At 36.1% G+C, this 18,672-nt stretch overlaps 1 protein-coding gene across 2 annotated transcripts in view; it reads right to left on the bottom strand.

The window, feature by feature from the left end:
- Positions 1-18,672, bottom strand: part of LOC120514202 (cadherin-like protein 26) — a 67,134-nt gene that overhangs the window by 22,001 nt on the left and 26,461 nt on the right. For both annotated transcript variants that reach the window (XM_039734435.1, XM_039734434.1), the window contains exons 3-9: positions 13,912-14,061; positions 13,344-13,488; positions 10,661-10,821; positions 8,488-8,622; positions 5,423-5,611; positions 3,787-4,085; positions 1,741-1,883 (exon numbers count right to left, since the gene is read on the bottom strand). In XM_039734435.1, coding sequence (XP_039590369.1) covers positions 1,741-1,883; positions 3,787-4,085; positions 5,423-5,611; positions 8,488-8,622; positions 10,661-10,821; positions 13,344-13,488; positions 13,912-14,061 — 1,222 coding nt within the window. The remainder of the gene's footprint in view (positions 1-1,740; positions 1,884-3,786; positions 4,086-5,422; positions 5,612-8,487; positions 8,623-10,660; positions 10,822-13,343; positions 13,489-13,911; positions 14,062-18,672) is intronic.

Here is an 18,672-nt window from a genome sequence, read left to right as displayed (position 1 = left end):
CTTTTGGCTCAGTACCTTGCTATTTTTGGTGATACTTTTTTAATCTTCTGTTCTTGGTGCTTGTTTTATGTATGCCTTAATGTAGTGGTGGTAGAACATGAATGATGTCAGATCATGGTAATCTCAGATTGTTTACTGCCAATCAAGAATTCACTGACAACATTCATCAGTACAGTGAACAACATAATGAATGTAAAAATGACCAATCATTTTTTTTGGGGGGGTGGGTCGTGTGAGATCAAGTGGTCGGCATGATGTATGGTAGCAAATCTTGGCTGAATGGTTGTGAAAGTGGGGAGGCACTGGCAAATATACTGGCAGTTGGCTAATCCCCTGGGCTTTTGGCTGATGACTTGCAGTGATTCATCTCCATTCATGGCCTTCATTACCACATTTTCCAATGAATGCTTGGCACTGTGAACTGTGTGTAAACTGTCTTTGGGCTTCTGCATCTTGGACCTATATCATTGGGACAATGTATTCTGCTTCTTCCACAGGGCTGATGACTCACTGAATAACATGGAGATGATGCACACATTCTCTAAAGACACACCACCCCAGAATTTCAGGGGACATAGTGTGGGGAGATATCTACCAACCAGCTGCATATGCTAATTGTTACAAGCATTCTGAATTTGTGAAGATATGCCGAAGATATTCTGGAGCTCATCATAAAACCATTCTTATCAACATTGTTTGGTACCATTTTAAACAGAAAAAATTCTTATTATACAGTATATGGTTAGTACCTTCAAGGACTGTCTACTCTCAATGCCCATCAGTTTTCAGATGGTGGTACGTTCTGTACTACATGACAATCGGGCTGGGTTCCAGAGCATGAGACACAACACTAATGTGTTGCCCCATTCTGACTTAAAAAAATCATGTCTTTGCTCTAAGCTTGGAATTCTTATTACCTTCTTGTCAATATTTCTCTCCACATATTTCCTTTAACATGTTTTCATGAGCAGCTGCTTATGAGTGTAATTATATTTTGTCTCAAGGTGGACTCAAATTGGCTATTCAAGTAATTTCACTTGATCTAATTTTGTTTTTTTCTTTTCTACGTTAGAATTCAAATGTTTAACCTTTCCTGAATAACTCATTAAAAGTTTCATATCTGAGACTGTTTGTGCTGCAGCCTCATTCTTGGTGAAAATACTTGGATCTGAAAAAGCATTCGACACCTTGGATTTATCTCTTCCATGTGAAATAAGACAGTATTTATATATATTTTTTTTCTAATGAGTAAACTGAAAAGATTGCAATACAGTGTAATTGAGCTGGATATTATGATCCTCTACTGTTAACTGTTGTTTAGCTTTTACTTTCTTTTGTAACTCTTTTTAGCTATTATTATTAGTAGAACTTTGAGCTACATACTCATATATGAAAATATGCCATATAACTAAATGTTGTTGTTGGTGAAATAACACTAACATAATAATTGTGTTTCATAACTTGTTACTGTATTGTGGCATGTCCCTTTTTATTCCTTTTGTCATTTTGTTTTATTGTCTAATATGAATGGGGAGTAGACCAGGACTTAAACCATATCATCATGGAAAATTTTACAATGCCCCAGAATTTTTTATCAAGCGGTGTGGCTTTTTTTGACATGGATGCCAGTCACCTCTACTACTTTTTCTTTTTTTCTACTTTTCTTCATTTGTCTAGGTTCTTCTCCATCATAAGAGTGCTAAGAATTTAAATTAATTTTAAAGTTACACCTTTACTTACCATTATCAATAGCATACAGAATGGCTGTGTATGTATTATTAATAACAAAAGGAGACTCCCGATCCAGTTCTTTGGTTGTCTTGATTTCACCAGTTTTAGGGTTTATAGAAATCCAGTTAGCATCATCTTTTGCAACTGAGTACCTAAAGAATTGAGAAAACAAAAAATACATTTATTTAAAGACTACTACATATACTTTAAAACCTATGCAACTGATAGAATGAAATTGTATTTTTATGCACATTACTTGTACAGTAGTATAATTACTTTTTCAGTGGGTCAGTTTTGGGTATGAAGCTTTTCTCCTTCTTATTTTATAATGGTTTCTTTCCTCCACATATTATCAATTAGGGGTTAAGAATAGGAAAACAGATGAGGAAAACTATAAGGGAAAGAAAAAATGAAATCTCTACAACAGCAAATGCCATCAGAAAAGCCATCCAAACCACGTGCTCTGCGGCTGCTACTGGAAAGAGTAAGAAATGTGTTTAGAAATACCCGCTTTAGAGTTAGTCTTAGTACCTCCTCCCTAGGCCACAGCAGGGGCACACAGGATAGGTACATTGCCAATATGCCTTGAAGATCACTTCAGTTTCTAATTAGAATCAGTAAATGGGCAAGTCTGTCCTTCACCCACTGCTATGGCCCTGAGGTGAGAGGAGTATGGGCTTTGATAAGAACGACAGATTCAGCTTTTTAAGTTTGTTGTGATTTTTTACCTCTTTGTCTTTTTCTTATTTTGTAAAGTAATATTTGGAGTGATAGAAAAGCAGCTTCATATATTACCTTCAAAAGCAGCCCAGTTAATAAGGGCAAATTAGTCAGTTTAGACTGCTTAAGCACCTATCATTAATACCAGATTCAATGGTTTGACTGGGGTTGACAACTGGAATAACTGTGTAGTGAACTCAGACTCACATACTGTACGTTACATTTATGTTGGAAATCATTTCTAATTGTATTACTGGGTTTATTTCATTGGGTGTTTGACTTAGCACAATCAGTATATATTAATTAAAGGTTTGATTAAAGGTGGTTTCTATGAGACTTCAGTTTTTTCACCACTTACATACAGCTCATGTAGACATATGAAGAATTTGGAGTATATTATTTACAGTAGCTTTAACAAAGACACAGAAATAAAACAAAACTCCAGCTGTTTTCAAGGACTTGGTTTATACCATCTTCTTTTGTAATATGCTACCTACCGTGGCTGTTCATTTATCTGTCCAGGATTTTAAATCACCTGTAGCTCGCAAACTGTTTCACCTATTGACTTGAAATTTGGTACACATATACTATGTGACGTCTACTATTCGCTTTCGGGGTGATGATTTTTATTACTCTTTTTATTTTTATTTTATTTTATTGTAGAATCAACTCTCAGCAGCGTGCAGCAGGGCTGCCATGTGGTGCATGCGTATGGGCGCCGTTCTCATTCCTTACTACCTTCGCTAATTCTTGAGGCAGATTGAAGACTTAAATGCCAGCTTAAGTGAAAAATTAAATAAAACGTAATAAGTAATTGCAACACAAAAACTAACTTAATCAGTTTTAAAGCGAAAAGATGCCGAAGAAAGAAGAGAAGCAGCGGGCTGCTAGAGTGGAGAAAAGAAGAGCTGCTCAGGAAGCAGCAAACGCATCAACCTCTGAGCAAACAAATGGCAAATGTACAGAGAAAGAGGATGAAAATTATGAATGCTCAAGTCAAGTGTATTCACTGCACGTTACCGTGTAGTATGCCGTTACTGGTAGTCAAATAATTCTGTTTGTACTGTGCATGGCTCGTCTCAGTTCTTTTCTAAACTCTGGATTCTACATTAGTCTCTCCATAACTCCTGGAGATTACTGTCTTCTTCGTTGACCTTGTATCCAAATCCAAAGGACACATACACTCATATTTAAAATAATTTCTCCTGATGCAGTCAGTAAGTGAAGAAGAGTATTGTGGCTCAATAATACATGTGCTGTATGTGATTTGAATGGATAAAATATTTGTTACAGCCACTAAATAAATTAAAGCTAGAAATTAAACTAGAAACTTACACAAAATCGTTTATAAGTTGATCATCCTCATCTCTAGCTGTAAAAGTGTTTAGGAGAGTCCCAACTGGGGCATTTTCTTCCAGATGAATTTGATTAATAGGTGGTACAAAGTTGGGGGGGTCATTGACATCTTGCACTTCAATTAAAATGTTGTTTCCACCACTGCGAGGTTCTATATAATTATCAAGTTGCCAAAGACTGTTTGGGGTCCTTTCCTTCACCTTACACCAGAAGTAGGGAACTTCATTCTCCACTTTGTAATTGAAATTGATGTTTTTTGCAGTTTCATAATCTAGTGGCTATAGAACACAGAAGAAGAAAATAGCACGGTGACAGTTAAAAAAAAACACATTTACTGTCATTTCATCAAATCTACAGTCTTCTGAGCAAGCAATCCCAGCTTTTCTATCTTTACAAAATTTCATTGCCATATGTAAAGTAGTCCCCCTTTACCTGCGTTAAATTTTTAAAATAAGAGAATGTAAATGTCAAGTCACATTATTATGCTTCACTGTAAAAAATCTAGCCTGAAAACTGTTAACACTTGTTCACAGAATACGTGATGTGGCAGACCACCTTACCCAGCCGGGACGCACCAACCTGGGGGAGAGAGTATTTTCAAGATCATTTCTTCCCAGGACTGCAAGAGGGCAGCCCCCATGGATTCCAAAGGGGCCACGAGTCATGAGCGTGGAAGCTCAACCCTGCTGGGGCCCGTGGCCACCGTCAGGGGGCGCCTGGACACTTGCAGGGCCCCATTTGGCAGCACTTCAGCCACTGCCGGAAGTGCTGCTGGAAGAATCTAATTGGGCACCTGGACTCCTTCCGGATCCCAATAAAAGGATCCAATCACCACCACTCAACGGCCTGTTGGGAGGAAGTGGATGAAGCTCATATGGAGGATTGGAGGCAGAAGGACTGGCTAAAAGAAGGGACTGTGCTTTATCTTGTGCTGTGGAATGCAAATTATAAATAAGCCATGTGCTGTGTGACAATTTATGTCCTGCCTGTCTTTGTCGAGGTTAGGGTGGCTGTATGTGCCCTGCGGCATCACAATATATGTTTGATATGTATAAAGTAATTCATTTGGTCCTGATACAAATAACAGAAAGTGTAAATGTTTACTATAAAACAACAAAGTTGGAAAATCTTCTGCTGTATTTCTTGGAAAACTGCTTGAAAAAAACAGGCATACGATCTCACTGTGAAAAAAGTAAACTGTCTTTCTAACATTATTTCCATTTATCTATAAATACAACTTAGAATGTCTGTGTGTCTCTCTGTATGTTCCCTATACAATCCCAACCCTTTGACTAATCTGGACGAAATTTTGCATAGCTGTTCTCTAGGACCATAAATGACAAGGCAGACCACTTTGGAACCCAATATTGTGACCCTGGGGCTCCCAATGATTTTCTTTTTTTTTTTTTCTCCTTTGTGATACTGTAAATAGAACCTTCAATGGTAACTATGTGCATGTCATTTCTGTATTTGACTTCATTTTAAACAGCATAACAATTACTATCATTAGCAGTACCATTATTGACATAAAATTTGGACTAACGCAATGTTTTCATCATTTAAGTTTACTATAAAAAGAAATTACAATGAACTAAAATTAGAAATGTACCCATACCTTGACAACCATCAACACTCCATCGTTTGTCTTTGGGTCAGTAGTGAAGTTGAAGTTTTTATTTTCATTTCCCCGCTCAATGATGTATTTTGCATTCCAAGCTGGTGTAAACGGCGTGTCTTTGTCATCCACTTTAATTCTTAAAATCTCTATGTTAGTCTCTCGTTCATTGATCTTCACTTTATTATTCTTTCAGAGACAAAACGAATAGAATCAAGTTAGTCAGAAACAGACAACACCCTGACTGTTCATATCAAGAACTCATTCAGAAACACCATCAATGATACAGTGTATTGTACAGTATGTAACTAACCAAGGAGGCTTAAAGATTGCAAAGGCCAATGTCTTTAAAAACCTGAAATTCACATTTTTACATGTTTTCTTTGTCGCGCCAACAATGAACTGATACTAAAGAAAGTACTAGCGCATCAGTATTTATTTGGCCAATATTGGCAGGGAACTACAAATAATAGGAAACAAAAGGGTATTGACCCATTCCTCAAATTTTATTTGGGCTTAGCAGTTAACAATGTTTCTCATCTTGGGGCACAGATGAGTTTCAAATCTATGCAATTTTTCCAACTTTCTATAACAACAGAAAATAAATAATACAATTGTACAGACACTGACTATTGTGACTGTACAACGGTGAAGATCATATGGTTCACTATGCAAGGAAAAATGCAAGGAAGACAGCAGTGAACAATCTGGAATATAACTCTCAGAGGTGGTATGTTATGGGTTCATTCAGCTGAGGGCAATGATGGTTACTTTGGGTAGTTTTAGAGCAATACTTTTGCTATCAATATGAGATTTAAATGACCCCTAAATAAAAAATGCATCATTTTACTGCTGGAAATTCTCCACTATGCTAACACTGAAGTAGGATTAAGTGGTGATAATTACTGTTTGCATGAAGCAGATGTCTACACACCAAATAAATGATGTAATGGCTTGAATTGGTTATTTACATACCTTACCAAAATACTTGTCAATAAATATAAAACAATAAAACTTGCGGCAAGCAGGTAATAATGCCAACCAGCAGCTTTAACCAAATAAAAACAAAAATTCTCTACATAGCAACAAGAACCAAATTATTTTTATATTTAGAATAGCAGAATTTTAAATATGCAATATATACTGCTTTGTTATACTAGTAAGTTTTGTGCTATGATGTAACATACTGGGCCAAAATGTTTCTTTAAAAGAAATAAGAAAGGTCTCTTGTTAAGGTAACCCCAAAAAATGCAAACTCCTTGATTTCTGGTAATTCAACAAGCTTGCAGCAGACTTGAACAACTGCATTCATTTTTTAAACAACTTCAGATTTGTCTTATCTTGAAAGCTAAGTGAAGCAGGCCAGCTGAAGTGGGAATGTGGAAGAATCAGGCTGATCAAGCGCAGCAAAGTTGCCTGTACATGTTACGGTATTAGATCTACACACGTAGATCTCGTTTTTCAACAGCCAGGGTACTACAGTGTAATCCTACTGTATTAAAATACATTCAGCTTCAAGTTATTATATTTAAGCTTGAAGTGTTTAGGATTTGATTCACAGTTAATACATTTTCTACACAATGGTAATTGGTTGCTCAATTTCCAAATTATTACTGCTTTTGATCACTTAATCTTACTTTTAAAAAAAATACATAATTTTGCAGCATTTCAACAAATAAATAATAACATACTGATCCAATGTAACATCTTATCAGATCACAACTTCTGCCTTGGTTAATTGCTGTCATGTAAGTTGTTAACATTTTGCCGGTAAAGGCAGGCATTGTAAATACAACTCGCTAGCAATGCCTGCATTTTTGGTGTGATAGGTGCACCACTATGTCACAAATAGCACAAATACAGTGTTAATTTCTTCTCCCTATTACAAAATTCTTTGTAGGACAAAACTCCATTCTCCCTCCTACCTCTGCCAAAATGGCTTCTGCACCCCCCGACAAAACTTTACTGCTCCCTGTGGCAAAACTCTATCCTCCTTCCTGCTTCTTTTAAAACAGCAATCATTCTTTAACAAAATGCCTGCCTCCTTCCTGCATCTCTCTGCTCCCTCTTACCACAGACACAAAAATGAGAAAAACGAAAGTTGGACGCTTTGGAATTGGTGTGGTAGCCATCAATCATTTTTACAATGACAGCAGTTAACCTGTCCAGTTTTTTTTACTGTCAGCCAATGATAGAAAGGAGGCACACATCTGTCAGTCTTTATTTCAAGCTACACATTCCTATCCATGTTTACAAGGACGGGAACATTTTTTAGATGTGTTCATTCAATTTAAACATTTTTCTCTGAAACTACTGCACATTGCACCTTTATCATGCCTCACATCATTTTGCTTATACAACTTTATTAGTAATCCACATTTTTGCAAATCGTAGATTACTTAAAGTGTAAAACAATAATATTTGCTTCCTAGACTTTAAAAGAATCATTCCATTTAACTCTTTTAAAAGTAGACAATTTCACTTTTTATGACAGTGACACATTTTTATACTATTTTAATCATTTAGGAAAAACTGATCGAATCAATTGTCACATATGCACACCAGACGATTTCTTTCTGGGCTCACCTGAGATATGCATTACCATTCCAGGAGGAGCCGGAGTGCTGACGCTAAATGTTTTGTGGTGCGAGTAAGAACTGGTGACGTGACTGTGCACGACATGCAATGATTTCGCTTGGAGCCACATGGGAGGAAATAGGGAACTTTGGTGACCAAAGCAAGGAAGAGGTGTTTCGGAACATGAAATTGGCCTTAGGGAGCAATATTCCCTTACTCTATGCTCCAAAAAACTTAAAAAACCCACTGAATCTTATTTCTAAATTATTTTTCAATCACATGCAAAACAAATGTTAGAGGCAAGTTTACAAAACTGTATATAAAATGAAAAGCTGGTGTTTCATTCATCACTAAATGTCACTGACTGGGAAATTACTGAATCAATTTAACAATGTGTGAAGGAGCAGATTTTCTCTAGAATTACTAGGGTTATATGCATGAAAGATAACAAGACAAAAAGTTGAAAGATAAAAAGTAAAGCTTCCTACTGGAATACGAAGAATCTCTGTTGGCTTATTATTGTTTTCGTCGATAATATCAATGATGACTGTTGTAGAGCTGGAAAGCTGAACTTTTTCACCATGGTCCTTAGCTTCAACTATAAGTGTGTACTTGTCTGCTGCCTGGAGATTAGATATACAGCACATTTGTGAAATGGACAGGAAAGCAAAATGTGTAAACAGAAAACAGAATATATTAATCTAACTGTACATTCATTATATCATTAATTCCAACACCCATATTTAGGAGTATAATACAGTGCAAACACATATATACGTTTTTATGTATTACAGTGGCATCTCAGTTGGTTATGCAAAAAAAAAAGAAGTTGCAATTATTTTGATCACAGCTAAACAACTTATAAAAGCAGCTTTTAATTATTATAATTATATTTCAGATCATAAAATTAGAAGAAGCTGTTTTAGAAAATACTTGCCAAATAAATTTGTTTGGATATTTAAACTAAAGAAAAAGTATTGTATAATTTCAGTTATCTGGAAGCCAGTGTACGGTGAAGCATAAAGTGATATTAAAACAGTAGGCTTTACACTAATCTTTGCAAAGTTATACATGATTTGAAATGTATGTACAGTACTTTAAAGTCCATCTGTTATCATACATTGATGAGTAGAAACGAGGTGCAGAATTACCTACAATAAAATTCAGAAATTTGTATTCTCAGGCAACTGTAAAATCAATTAAGGTAATCATCATGTTGGCTACATTACTGTTAAATTGTGACTATTGCTTTTGAAAGAAACATTTTAATATATGTATGTTTGCTAATAATATTTATCTTCAATTCAATTATTTATTCCTGATTAGTCCTTTATTTTTTTTTTTTTTTCATTTGATGGGTTTTTCTTGCAAGGTGAATGAACTATTAAATGTGTAAGACATAAAATATTTTTACACTTATAGAAACTATAAGTGGTCTGGTTAGTGCAGCTCATGGTGAATAAGAGTTGTGCAAGAAAATGCGTCATTGCAACTTTCTTTCTTCCAAAGGGTTGTAAAGAGCTTGAGCCAATGTGGACATTATTGTTTTGTGAAAGTAAGTTACCGTTTATAAAAGAGCATGAAGCCATTGCTCAGTTATACAAGATAAGTGTGACCACAAACATGGATTTTCTTGTAAAACTGGGGCCCATCACAACTGATGAAAGGGGAAAATAAAACTCTCTTCTGACATGCAATGACAATCTCGATAAAAAGACATAAATATATCTCATGGGAAATGGGGAATATAAAAAACATAATAATATTCCAAGGTAGCTTTGAGGCCGTTTATGAACTGAATTGGGAATGCATTATCAACTCCAAATCACTTCCTGCAAATGAATCTTGAAGAACATTAGACGAACATTAGACTCTTGAAGAAGTGGGCCATAAATTTAAAAACTCAATCCCATGAGACATTAGTTTCCTGTTTATGATATGCCCCAATTATTCTGGAAGTTGTCCTCCATGTTTTGAGCATTCATCTCGATAACTAATATGTCTGCTATGTGATACTAGTAATGCTAGATTTTTTTTTCTTTTTTGACATGTCCATTGTTTGCTATTGTACAACATTGGTCACTATTAACTTCTGTTATATTCTAAACGTTTCCTACTCCATTGTTCATGAAAACAAGATTCAAATTTTTTTCTCAGCCATCGTACAAACTATAATATTAACATATAAAAAATATTGTTTTTAGGTGAAGTATTCCTTTAAAGCATTATTCTGTTAATAAATTCAGGCACTCAGTGTAAAGATGCACCAAATGATGTATTTGAAGCTAAATGTTATTTGCTGAAAAAAAAAAAACTAAATGTAATTTTGTTGGACATCCAATTTTGAACATCCCACTGTTCCTGCTTTTCCCACTTACAAGACAGTCTAACCTAGAAACTGAGGATACTAGGCCACTTGATTTTGAATTTCCACCTTGGTCACTGTTACAATACCCTTCATATCTTCCTGATAAATGTATTTATTGTAATATAAAATACCTACATGACTTTAAAAATTAAACAATGAACCAAATCTGAAATCAGCACTTGCTGTATTAAAACGAATTTCCCAGGTAATGGGCCATACCCTGCACCCCTAAATGAAAAAGATATTACTGCCAAGGAATCATTAAGATTAATTGATTAGCAGAATACACTTACTTCATAATCAAGGCATCCTCGGAAGGAGATGATTCCTGTATTAGAGTCTATAAAGAACTGGGCATTATTGCTTTCTGGACGCTGAGAAATGATAGAATAATGAAATTCTCTGTTTTTGCCTTCATCAATGTCCTCAGCTTGTACCATAGCAACCTGTTTGCCTAAAAAAAAAGTCAATAATACAGATCAAAGAATACTTAAGATTACAGATGTCACTCAGTCATTGTCCAACCTGTTATATCCTAACACAGGGTCAGGGGGTCTGCTGGAGCCAATCCCAGCCAACACAGGGCACAAGGCAGGAACCAATCCCAGGCAGGGCGCCAACCCACCGCAGGGCACACACACTTAAAAATTAAATTACTTAGACATTACAAAGATTACATTCCAAAATAACCAAGCACAGTCTGAAAAGTCTAAAAATGTCTTTCAATACACAGAATTGCAACAGGAAATGTAATGTCTGCTTTTCAATTTAAAGTATTAGGATGATCATGCAGATACACAATCAACGTATTGTATATTTTTAAATGTTTTCACCATTATACAAGTATACCTGTTCACATTAGATAGAAAGTTGGAATTACTGATCAAAGGCACAATTTAAAATAGACTGAGCAATGGACAAAATTGGAAGTTTTCACTGGCTGTACTGAAGTTTTAAGGGCTTTTCCAAAATAGAAATGTACCGCCACACTTTTATTTTGTCACTGAATAAAGTAAGAATATTTTCAATTTTCAGCCTCAAAGAACACTGCAAGCTAGTGTGCTCTTTAGGAAGTAAGGAGGCCATATCAGAAATACAGTGTTAAATAAAGTGATAAGAGAAAGACCAGCATTACAAAACGTTAGTTTAAAGGACCAGAAGAATTAACAGGTAAAACTAGTACGATAGAAATAAAGATACTGACAGAGGGACAGTGTGTGTGTGTGTGTGTGTGTGTGTGAAAGAGAGAGAGATAAGACTATTTGGTTCTTAAGGGCTCCCTCAGAATTATTTATGTTACAGCTAATTGTTACAATAACAACAACAGCAACATTCATATGATATAGCATAATTTCAAACACAAAAGTAGCTTAAGGTGTATTACAATAGTAATAGTTAAATCAAAAGAGTTACAAAAGACTAAAATGAGAAAGTAAATGTCCAACTTAAGTACACAAATGCAATGGTCAGATGGTTAGGGATAAGACTAAAACAAAACCTCTAGCTACAGAGGATGCTGGAGAACCTAAACCTTTGGGATCCAAAGACTGCCACATCCCTTCAGGGAATTCTACCCTACATAAATTTGTCAATATTTATTGCAGTTTTTCTTGATTGCTTGCACAATATTATCAAACGTATTAATCTAAAAATCCCAAACCATACCTTCATCTACCAAAATACAAATCCATTTCCCATAACTATAAAGCTATTCCCTATTTTGACACATGATTCGGATTCATTCCAGTTTTTGTGCAAAACTCTTTGACACAAATTCCTTCATGTATCATCGGCCTCACTATGTGCTCATTTAGAAAGCACTGGCTACAACATCATTAACTCAGATCAGTACAGCTGGTACGCATTTAGCACAAAATTCCTCAGGTGCAAACACTAAATGTTCTTCACACAGCAGTCATAGCCTTAGATAAGTAGATAAAAGGGTCACGGGTCAGTTCACTTGTCTTTGAACAATGGATCAACCCCCACAAGAAGAGAGAGGTAGAGGAAGAGGACACAGGAGGGGAGGTGGAAGAGGGTGAGGAAGAACAAGGAGGCAAATGGTCTCAAATGAGATTTGTGCCACTGTTGTTGACCATGTACGTCCTTGTGCATGGGATGTCAATGGCAGAAGCTGGTTGCCTCTACAATATGAAACTTCAGAGAAGAAAATAGGCAGGTCATTTACATATTGCTCTCTACTGTAACTTTGGAGTACTGTGCACTGTTACGTACAACACCTTCATGTACTCCAGCTGTTTGCTCTCTTGGATGGTATGCTGTCTGAAATGCACTGAGTTACTGCACCATTTGCCATTGTTACTGCACGTTCCTATTGTAAAATGTATGTTTTTACAGTTAGCACTTGCAACATTTTGTTATCTAGAACTGAGAGACAACCACCGAAGAACAAGAGACAGGCCAATGGCCTATATGGTTTAAGCCAACAACTCAATTTGAGAGTGGGAGGTAGTCTCTCTTGAGGGATAATTGGGCATAAGTAACATTACTTGTTGCAGTAACAGGTTTTTATAGCCATGTTTTCAAAATATCTCAGCATGATGTAAGGCTATGTTGTAGTGTATATATTTTTGAGGATTTTTGTGTGATGTCTGAAGGCAAACTTTGGTTTGGATGTACGATGACATGGTTTTGAGTAGAGAGTTTGGTTTTGAACTGGAAGTTTGAAGTTTGGGGAGTTGAGTGTGAAGTTATGAAATTGTGTTTTGGGAAATGGAGCTTATTTTCAAGAAATGTGTCTAAGCAATTGAGAAAAACTAATTTTAACAATACAAGGATAGTCCTTTGTTTAGCAAAAGAAAAAAAAACTTACAAAAACATTATGTAAATAAAATGCTGCATAATTCAACTCCAAGGGAAAAGCAAGTAAAAATATGTGGGTAAATAATCAAATGAGAAAATGAAGGAAAGCACCAAAAAGCTTTTCAGATTATTAAATGGCAAACATTATCTTACCTTGCTTATCACTTTCCTTTAATGAAACATTATAAACTTTGCGCCGAAACTCAGGAGCATTGTCATTAATGTCTAAGATTTTAATCTCCACTCCAAGTCTTGTATCAACTTTCTTATTTGAAGTGTTTCTTGCTTCAAATGTAAGCTAGCACAAAAATAACAGATTAAACCATTAATGAAGAATTATGGGTGAGACGTTACTATGTATTTGACATATCTAAACTGACTTAGCAGGAGTGTCAAAGTTGGTGCATGCATGACTAGGCTCTGCAATGTCCTGATGCCCTGTTTATGGCTGGCTCCTGGCAGGTGGCTGAGTTTTGATGCCACTGAGACAGAACCTAGAACTCCAGGATATTAAACTAAATAATATACAGATATGAATCTGAATATGTATGAACCTCTAAGAATATTTTCAGTCAAAACAGAAGTAAACATATAAAGTAATTAGTGTGTTCTTAAATATAAACAGGCTTAACATTTCACTTTGCCAGTGTTCTGTTAAAAACTAATCTAGATCCTAGTATAATATTGTGGAAACTAGCAAAAAAACAAAGTTTATACTTACATCTAATCTGGGATACTGTTCACGATCAATTTTCCTCTTTACTTTAATTGTCCCATCATATTCATCAATGGCAACCAGTCCAATTGGATCCTGATCCACACCTTGTCCCCTGAGACTGAACTCAACTGCATACTTCCGATCAAGTTTAATCTAATTGGGGAGTAAAGAACCACAAAAAAATATATATATATACAGTATATATATACATTAAAAAAGTAGAAGAAATACCAACACCCTTCCACAGAGACTTTTTACTTTTGTATAACTGTAAGAGTATTATTCTAGAGTCTTTCTTATGTTTGTGATCCAGAAGAAGATCAGCACTTGAGAGTGATGGCTGATGTTAACTCACTAATGATGTCCAACCCTAGTCCAGTATGGCATCATGGTAGGAAGGTCAGACTCGTATTGAATGGTGGAGTCCCCAGAGCTAAATTGACAGGGATTATTCTTTAATCAAAGAATCATGGGAAACAATGTTATAAGAGAAACATTGTATTGCCTCCTGCTGCTTATTATATTGAAGTCCCTGTAAATAGGGCTGAAGATTTGCAGCGATACGTGGGGCCACCACAGGCAGTAGTAGGGGGATGACACTAGGAGTTTTATAGGATGTAGGCCACTCATGGAAACACATCTGGGCTGAGACTTGAAAAGACCTCCTGGCTACAGGACAGATGAGCTTTGACTTCAGATTAAAGAGGTTACAAAGGCTCAGTAGGCAAGACAAATAGAGACGTCCAGTGGTCTAACAAGGAAAAAGGAAGTGAGAAAGGAAACTATTGTGTTCTTTACTAGAAAGCGTCAGTGCCTTATGAACTCCACAAGTTAGTCAGTGGGCCAATATCCTGCATATAGCTAGGCACAGAGGGGTACAAGTTTTATTTATTTTGCTTATTTGTTACTTTGTGCTCTCCCTGAGGTCAGCCTCCACTTTTTATTTTTATTTAGTTAATGAAATACCTTATTTATTTATTTTTACTCTTTGAGTCTCCTTGGTTATTACTTGTTTCAGTGTTTAACCTGTAATACACCTTAAAGATTAAACTGAAAATTTCTAATAGGCTTTACTGTCTAAGATCTTGGAAACCATGTATGTAGTCCATGCATAACCAAAATCATAAAGCTTATTCTGCTCAAACATACCTGCTTTGAGCCTGATGATAAACCAATACAGTGGTGTGAAAAACTATTTGCCCCCTTCCTGATTTCTTATTCTTTTGCATGTTTGTCACACAAAATGTTTCTGATCATCAAACACATTTAACCATTAGTCAAATATAACACAAGTAAACACAAAATTCAGTTTTTAAATGATGGTTTTTATTATTTAGGGAGAAAAAATCCAAACCTACATGGCCCTGTGTGAAAAAGTAATTGCCCCCTGAACCTAATACTGGTTGGGCCACTCTTAGCAGCAATAACTGCAATCAAGCGTTTGCAATAACTTGCAATGAGTCTTTTATAGCGCTCTGGAGGAATTTTGGCCTACTCATCTTTGCAGAATTGTTGTAATTCAGCTTTATTTGAGGGTTTTCTAGCATGAACCGCCTTTTTAAGGTCATGCCATAGCATCTCAATTGGATTCAGGTCAGGACTTTGACTAGGCCACTCCAAAGTCTTCATTTTGTTTTTCTTCAGCCATTCAGAGGTGGATTTGCTGGTGTGTTTTGGGTCATTGTCCTGTTGCAGCACCCAAGATCGCTTCAGCTTGAGTTGACGAACAGATGGCCGGACATTCTCCTTCAGGATTTTTGGTAGACAGTAGAATTCATGGTTCCATCTATCACAGCAAGCCTTCCAGGTCCTGAAGCAGCAAAACAACCCCAGACCATCACACTACCACCACCATATTTTACTGTTGGTATGATGTTCTTTTTCTGAAATGCTGTGTTCCTTTTACGCCAGATGTATTGGGACATTTGCCTTCCAAAAAGTTCAACTTTTGTCTCATCAATCCACAAGGTATTTTCCCAAAAGTCTTGGCAATCATTGAGATGTTTCTTAGCAAAATTGAGACGAGCCCTAATGTTCTTTTTGCTTAACAGTGGTTTGCGTCTTGGAAATCTGCCACGCAGGCCGTTTTTGCCCAGTCTCTTTCTTATGGTGGAGTCATGAACACTGACCTTAATTGAGGCAAATGAGGCCTGCAGTTCTTTAGACGTTGTCCTGGGGTCTTTTGTGACCTCTCGGATGAGTCGTCTCTGCGCTCTTGGGGTAATTTTGTTCGGCCAGCCACTCCTGGGAAGGTTCATCACTGTTCCATGTTTTTGCCATTTGTGGATAATGGCTCTCACTGTGGTTCGCTGGAGTCCCAAAGCTTTAGAAATGGCTTTATAACCTTTACCAGATCTCTTTAGATCTCAATTACTTCTGTTCTCATTTGTTCCTGAATTTCATTAGATCTTGGCATGATGTCTAGCTTTTGATGTTCTTTTGGTCTACTTCTCTGTGTCAGGCAGCTCCTATTTAAGTGATTTCTTGATTGAAACAGGTGTGGCAGTAATCAGGCCTGGGGGTGGCTACGGAAATTGAACTCAGGTGTGATACACCACAGTTAGGTTATTTTTTAACAAGGGGGCAATTACTTTTTCACACAGGGCCATGTAGGTTTGGATTTTTTTTCTTTCTAAATAATAAAAACCATCATTTAAAAACTGCATTTTGTGTTTACTTGTGTTATATTTGACTAATGGTTAAATGTGTTTGATGATCAGAAACATTTTGTGTGACAAACATGCAAAAGGATAAGAAATCAGGAAGGGGGCAAATAGTTTTTCACACCACTGTAATTACTGCTAATGGCCAACTAACACCAACAAGGGTGAGCTATCTTACTGGACTGCTCTGCAAATTAAAGCTCAGTGTTGTCTCAGTATCAATTCCTAAATTACAATATGGCCAAGCATCACCTAGAGTTTCAACCAGTCATACCACCTTCCTGGGTTGTCTGTCTTCTGTGTTATTATTATATCATTTTATTTCAAACTTACTTACAGTATATCAGCTACAGTTTTGAATAACAATTTATTGCAAGCAACTGATTAACTTTAATATTTATTGCAACATGACCCCAAAACAGCTAACAAATAAGCAATCTAAAGAAATGGCAAAGCCCCCATGCTCCGATTGGTACTTGAAATTAAATATTGTGAATGGGTCATCCAGGGAATTCACTCAAACCTGAAAAGATCTGAAAGCACCAAACAGATAAGCCATTTTCATTTCATGCTGCTTTAGTTGCTATACCAGCATAAAGAAAGTGAAATGGCTGACAGTCAGCAAACTGCACAAAAACTCCAAACATGCACGCTTGGAGGAAACCAACTAGAACAAAGACATTCCAGAAATTCAGGTATTTAAGGCTGCATAATAAGTGACGGTTGAGATACGCCATCAGCAAAAGAAATGACAGTTTAAGGGAACAAACAATTTAGTTATACCAACAGAGCAGGTGGCTGTTTCACTAAAAGAATTTTAAAATGTTCTTTATGAGAAACTTGTTTCTGCGTGTTAGATTTATTGCCTAATTAAACACAGAAAAGACAGCATCATATTATGATACTGTTAAAGCAAAGCTTGTATAAATTGTCTCTTGCAAGTCTGAGAAAAAAAAATGGAATAATAAAGAAACAAGGCCAAGGAAAAAATATATGAGCTATAAATAAAATGTCTGCACTTTATATAACTCTGTAATTAACAGTCTCTATTTGCTAATAAAAGTGAGATTCACATAATAATAAATAAACAAGAACTGTTTATTTTATATAGCACTCATCTTTGTGAAGCCCACCCTACATTTACCAAATAAATACAAATGGGGCATGAACAGTAGTAGTAATAGTTTCCTCAGGGTCACGCACACAAGTAAAACCTATGGTTTAAACCTCCCACCTCCAGCAAACAGGTAAATCTATTATAAAGTCAACTGCATGAATTTAATTTTGAGTGAGATGTGGAGAGACAGACCAATGGCTTAGTGATGTAGTGACCAAGCCACTGGACTGTATACCATAAAAAATGACTTCACTCTCTAGCTCTTTCTCACTGTTTGACTCTTAGCAAGTGACTAAACTGACTGTGCTCTATTTCTACCATATACTGTATATCAAGTATATTATAGCTGTGTTCATGTAAGGTACCCTATGATAATGTTTCTTGTAGTGTGTAGTTTGTGATTTGTGTCAGCTATGAATTATTAATCTATTTATATGTGTGGCACAATCCGTCCTTTTTAAAACTTTACATCCAGACAGTTGTAATCTTTTCCCTGTATGTAATAACTTCCCCACCATTTGTTATGTATTTAAATGATCTTGCCATGTATTTTCTTTTCTTTATGCTTCGAGCTGTATCCTTGTGTTTTGTGCTCTGCGCCTTTTGCACCAGAGCTCATTAAATGCTGTAATGTAAAGAGCATTCAATTAACTTGCAGCCATCCAAAGGCCACACAGTGTATTGTCCCATTTTGAGCTTGTCTTAATCAAAGCAGCATGTCAAGAAAGGCATCCCACAATCAAATTATTTATCTTAGCCCACCAGATTGGAACATGTTCTTCCAATGGGAACTTGTTCACAGTGAGTAAGAATTTATTTATGGTTCAGAAAGACTATGGCTAGTACTGATAATTATGATTAACTTACGTTCGCTATCTCAGCAGTAGTTTTTAAATTTTCTTTTCAGCATGACAGCTGTGAAATTCTCTCAAAAGGTCTGGAATTCTTCTAATAGATCCATCCATTACTTACACTGTTTAATGT

The sequence above is a fragment of the Polypterus senegalus genome, chromosome 14 (genome assembly GCF_016835505.1).
Source record: "Polypterus senegalus isolate Bchr_013 chromosome 14, ASM1683550v1, whole genome shotgun sequence".
Lineage (NCBI taxonomy): Eukaryota > Metazoa > Chordata > Cladistia > Polypteriformes > Polypteridae > Polypterus > Polypterus senegalus.
Note: the sequence above shows the minus strand (reverse complement) of the source record. Positions and strands in the feature narration are given on the sequence as shown.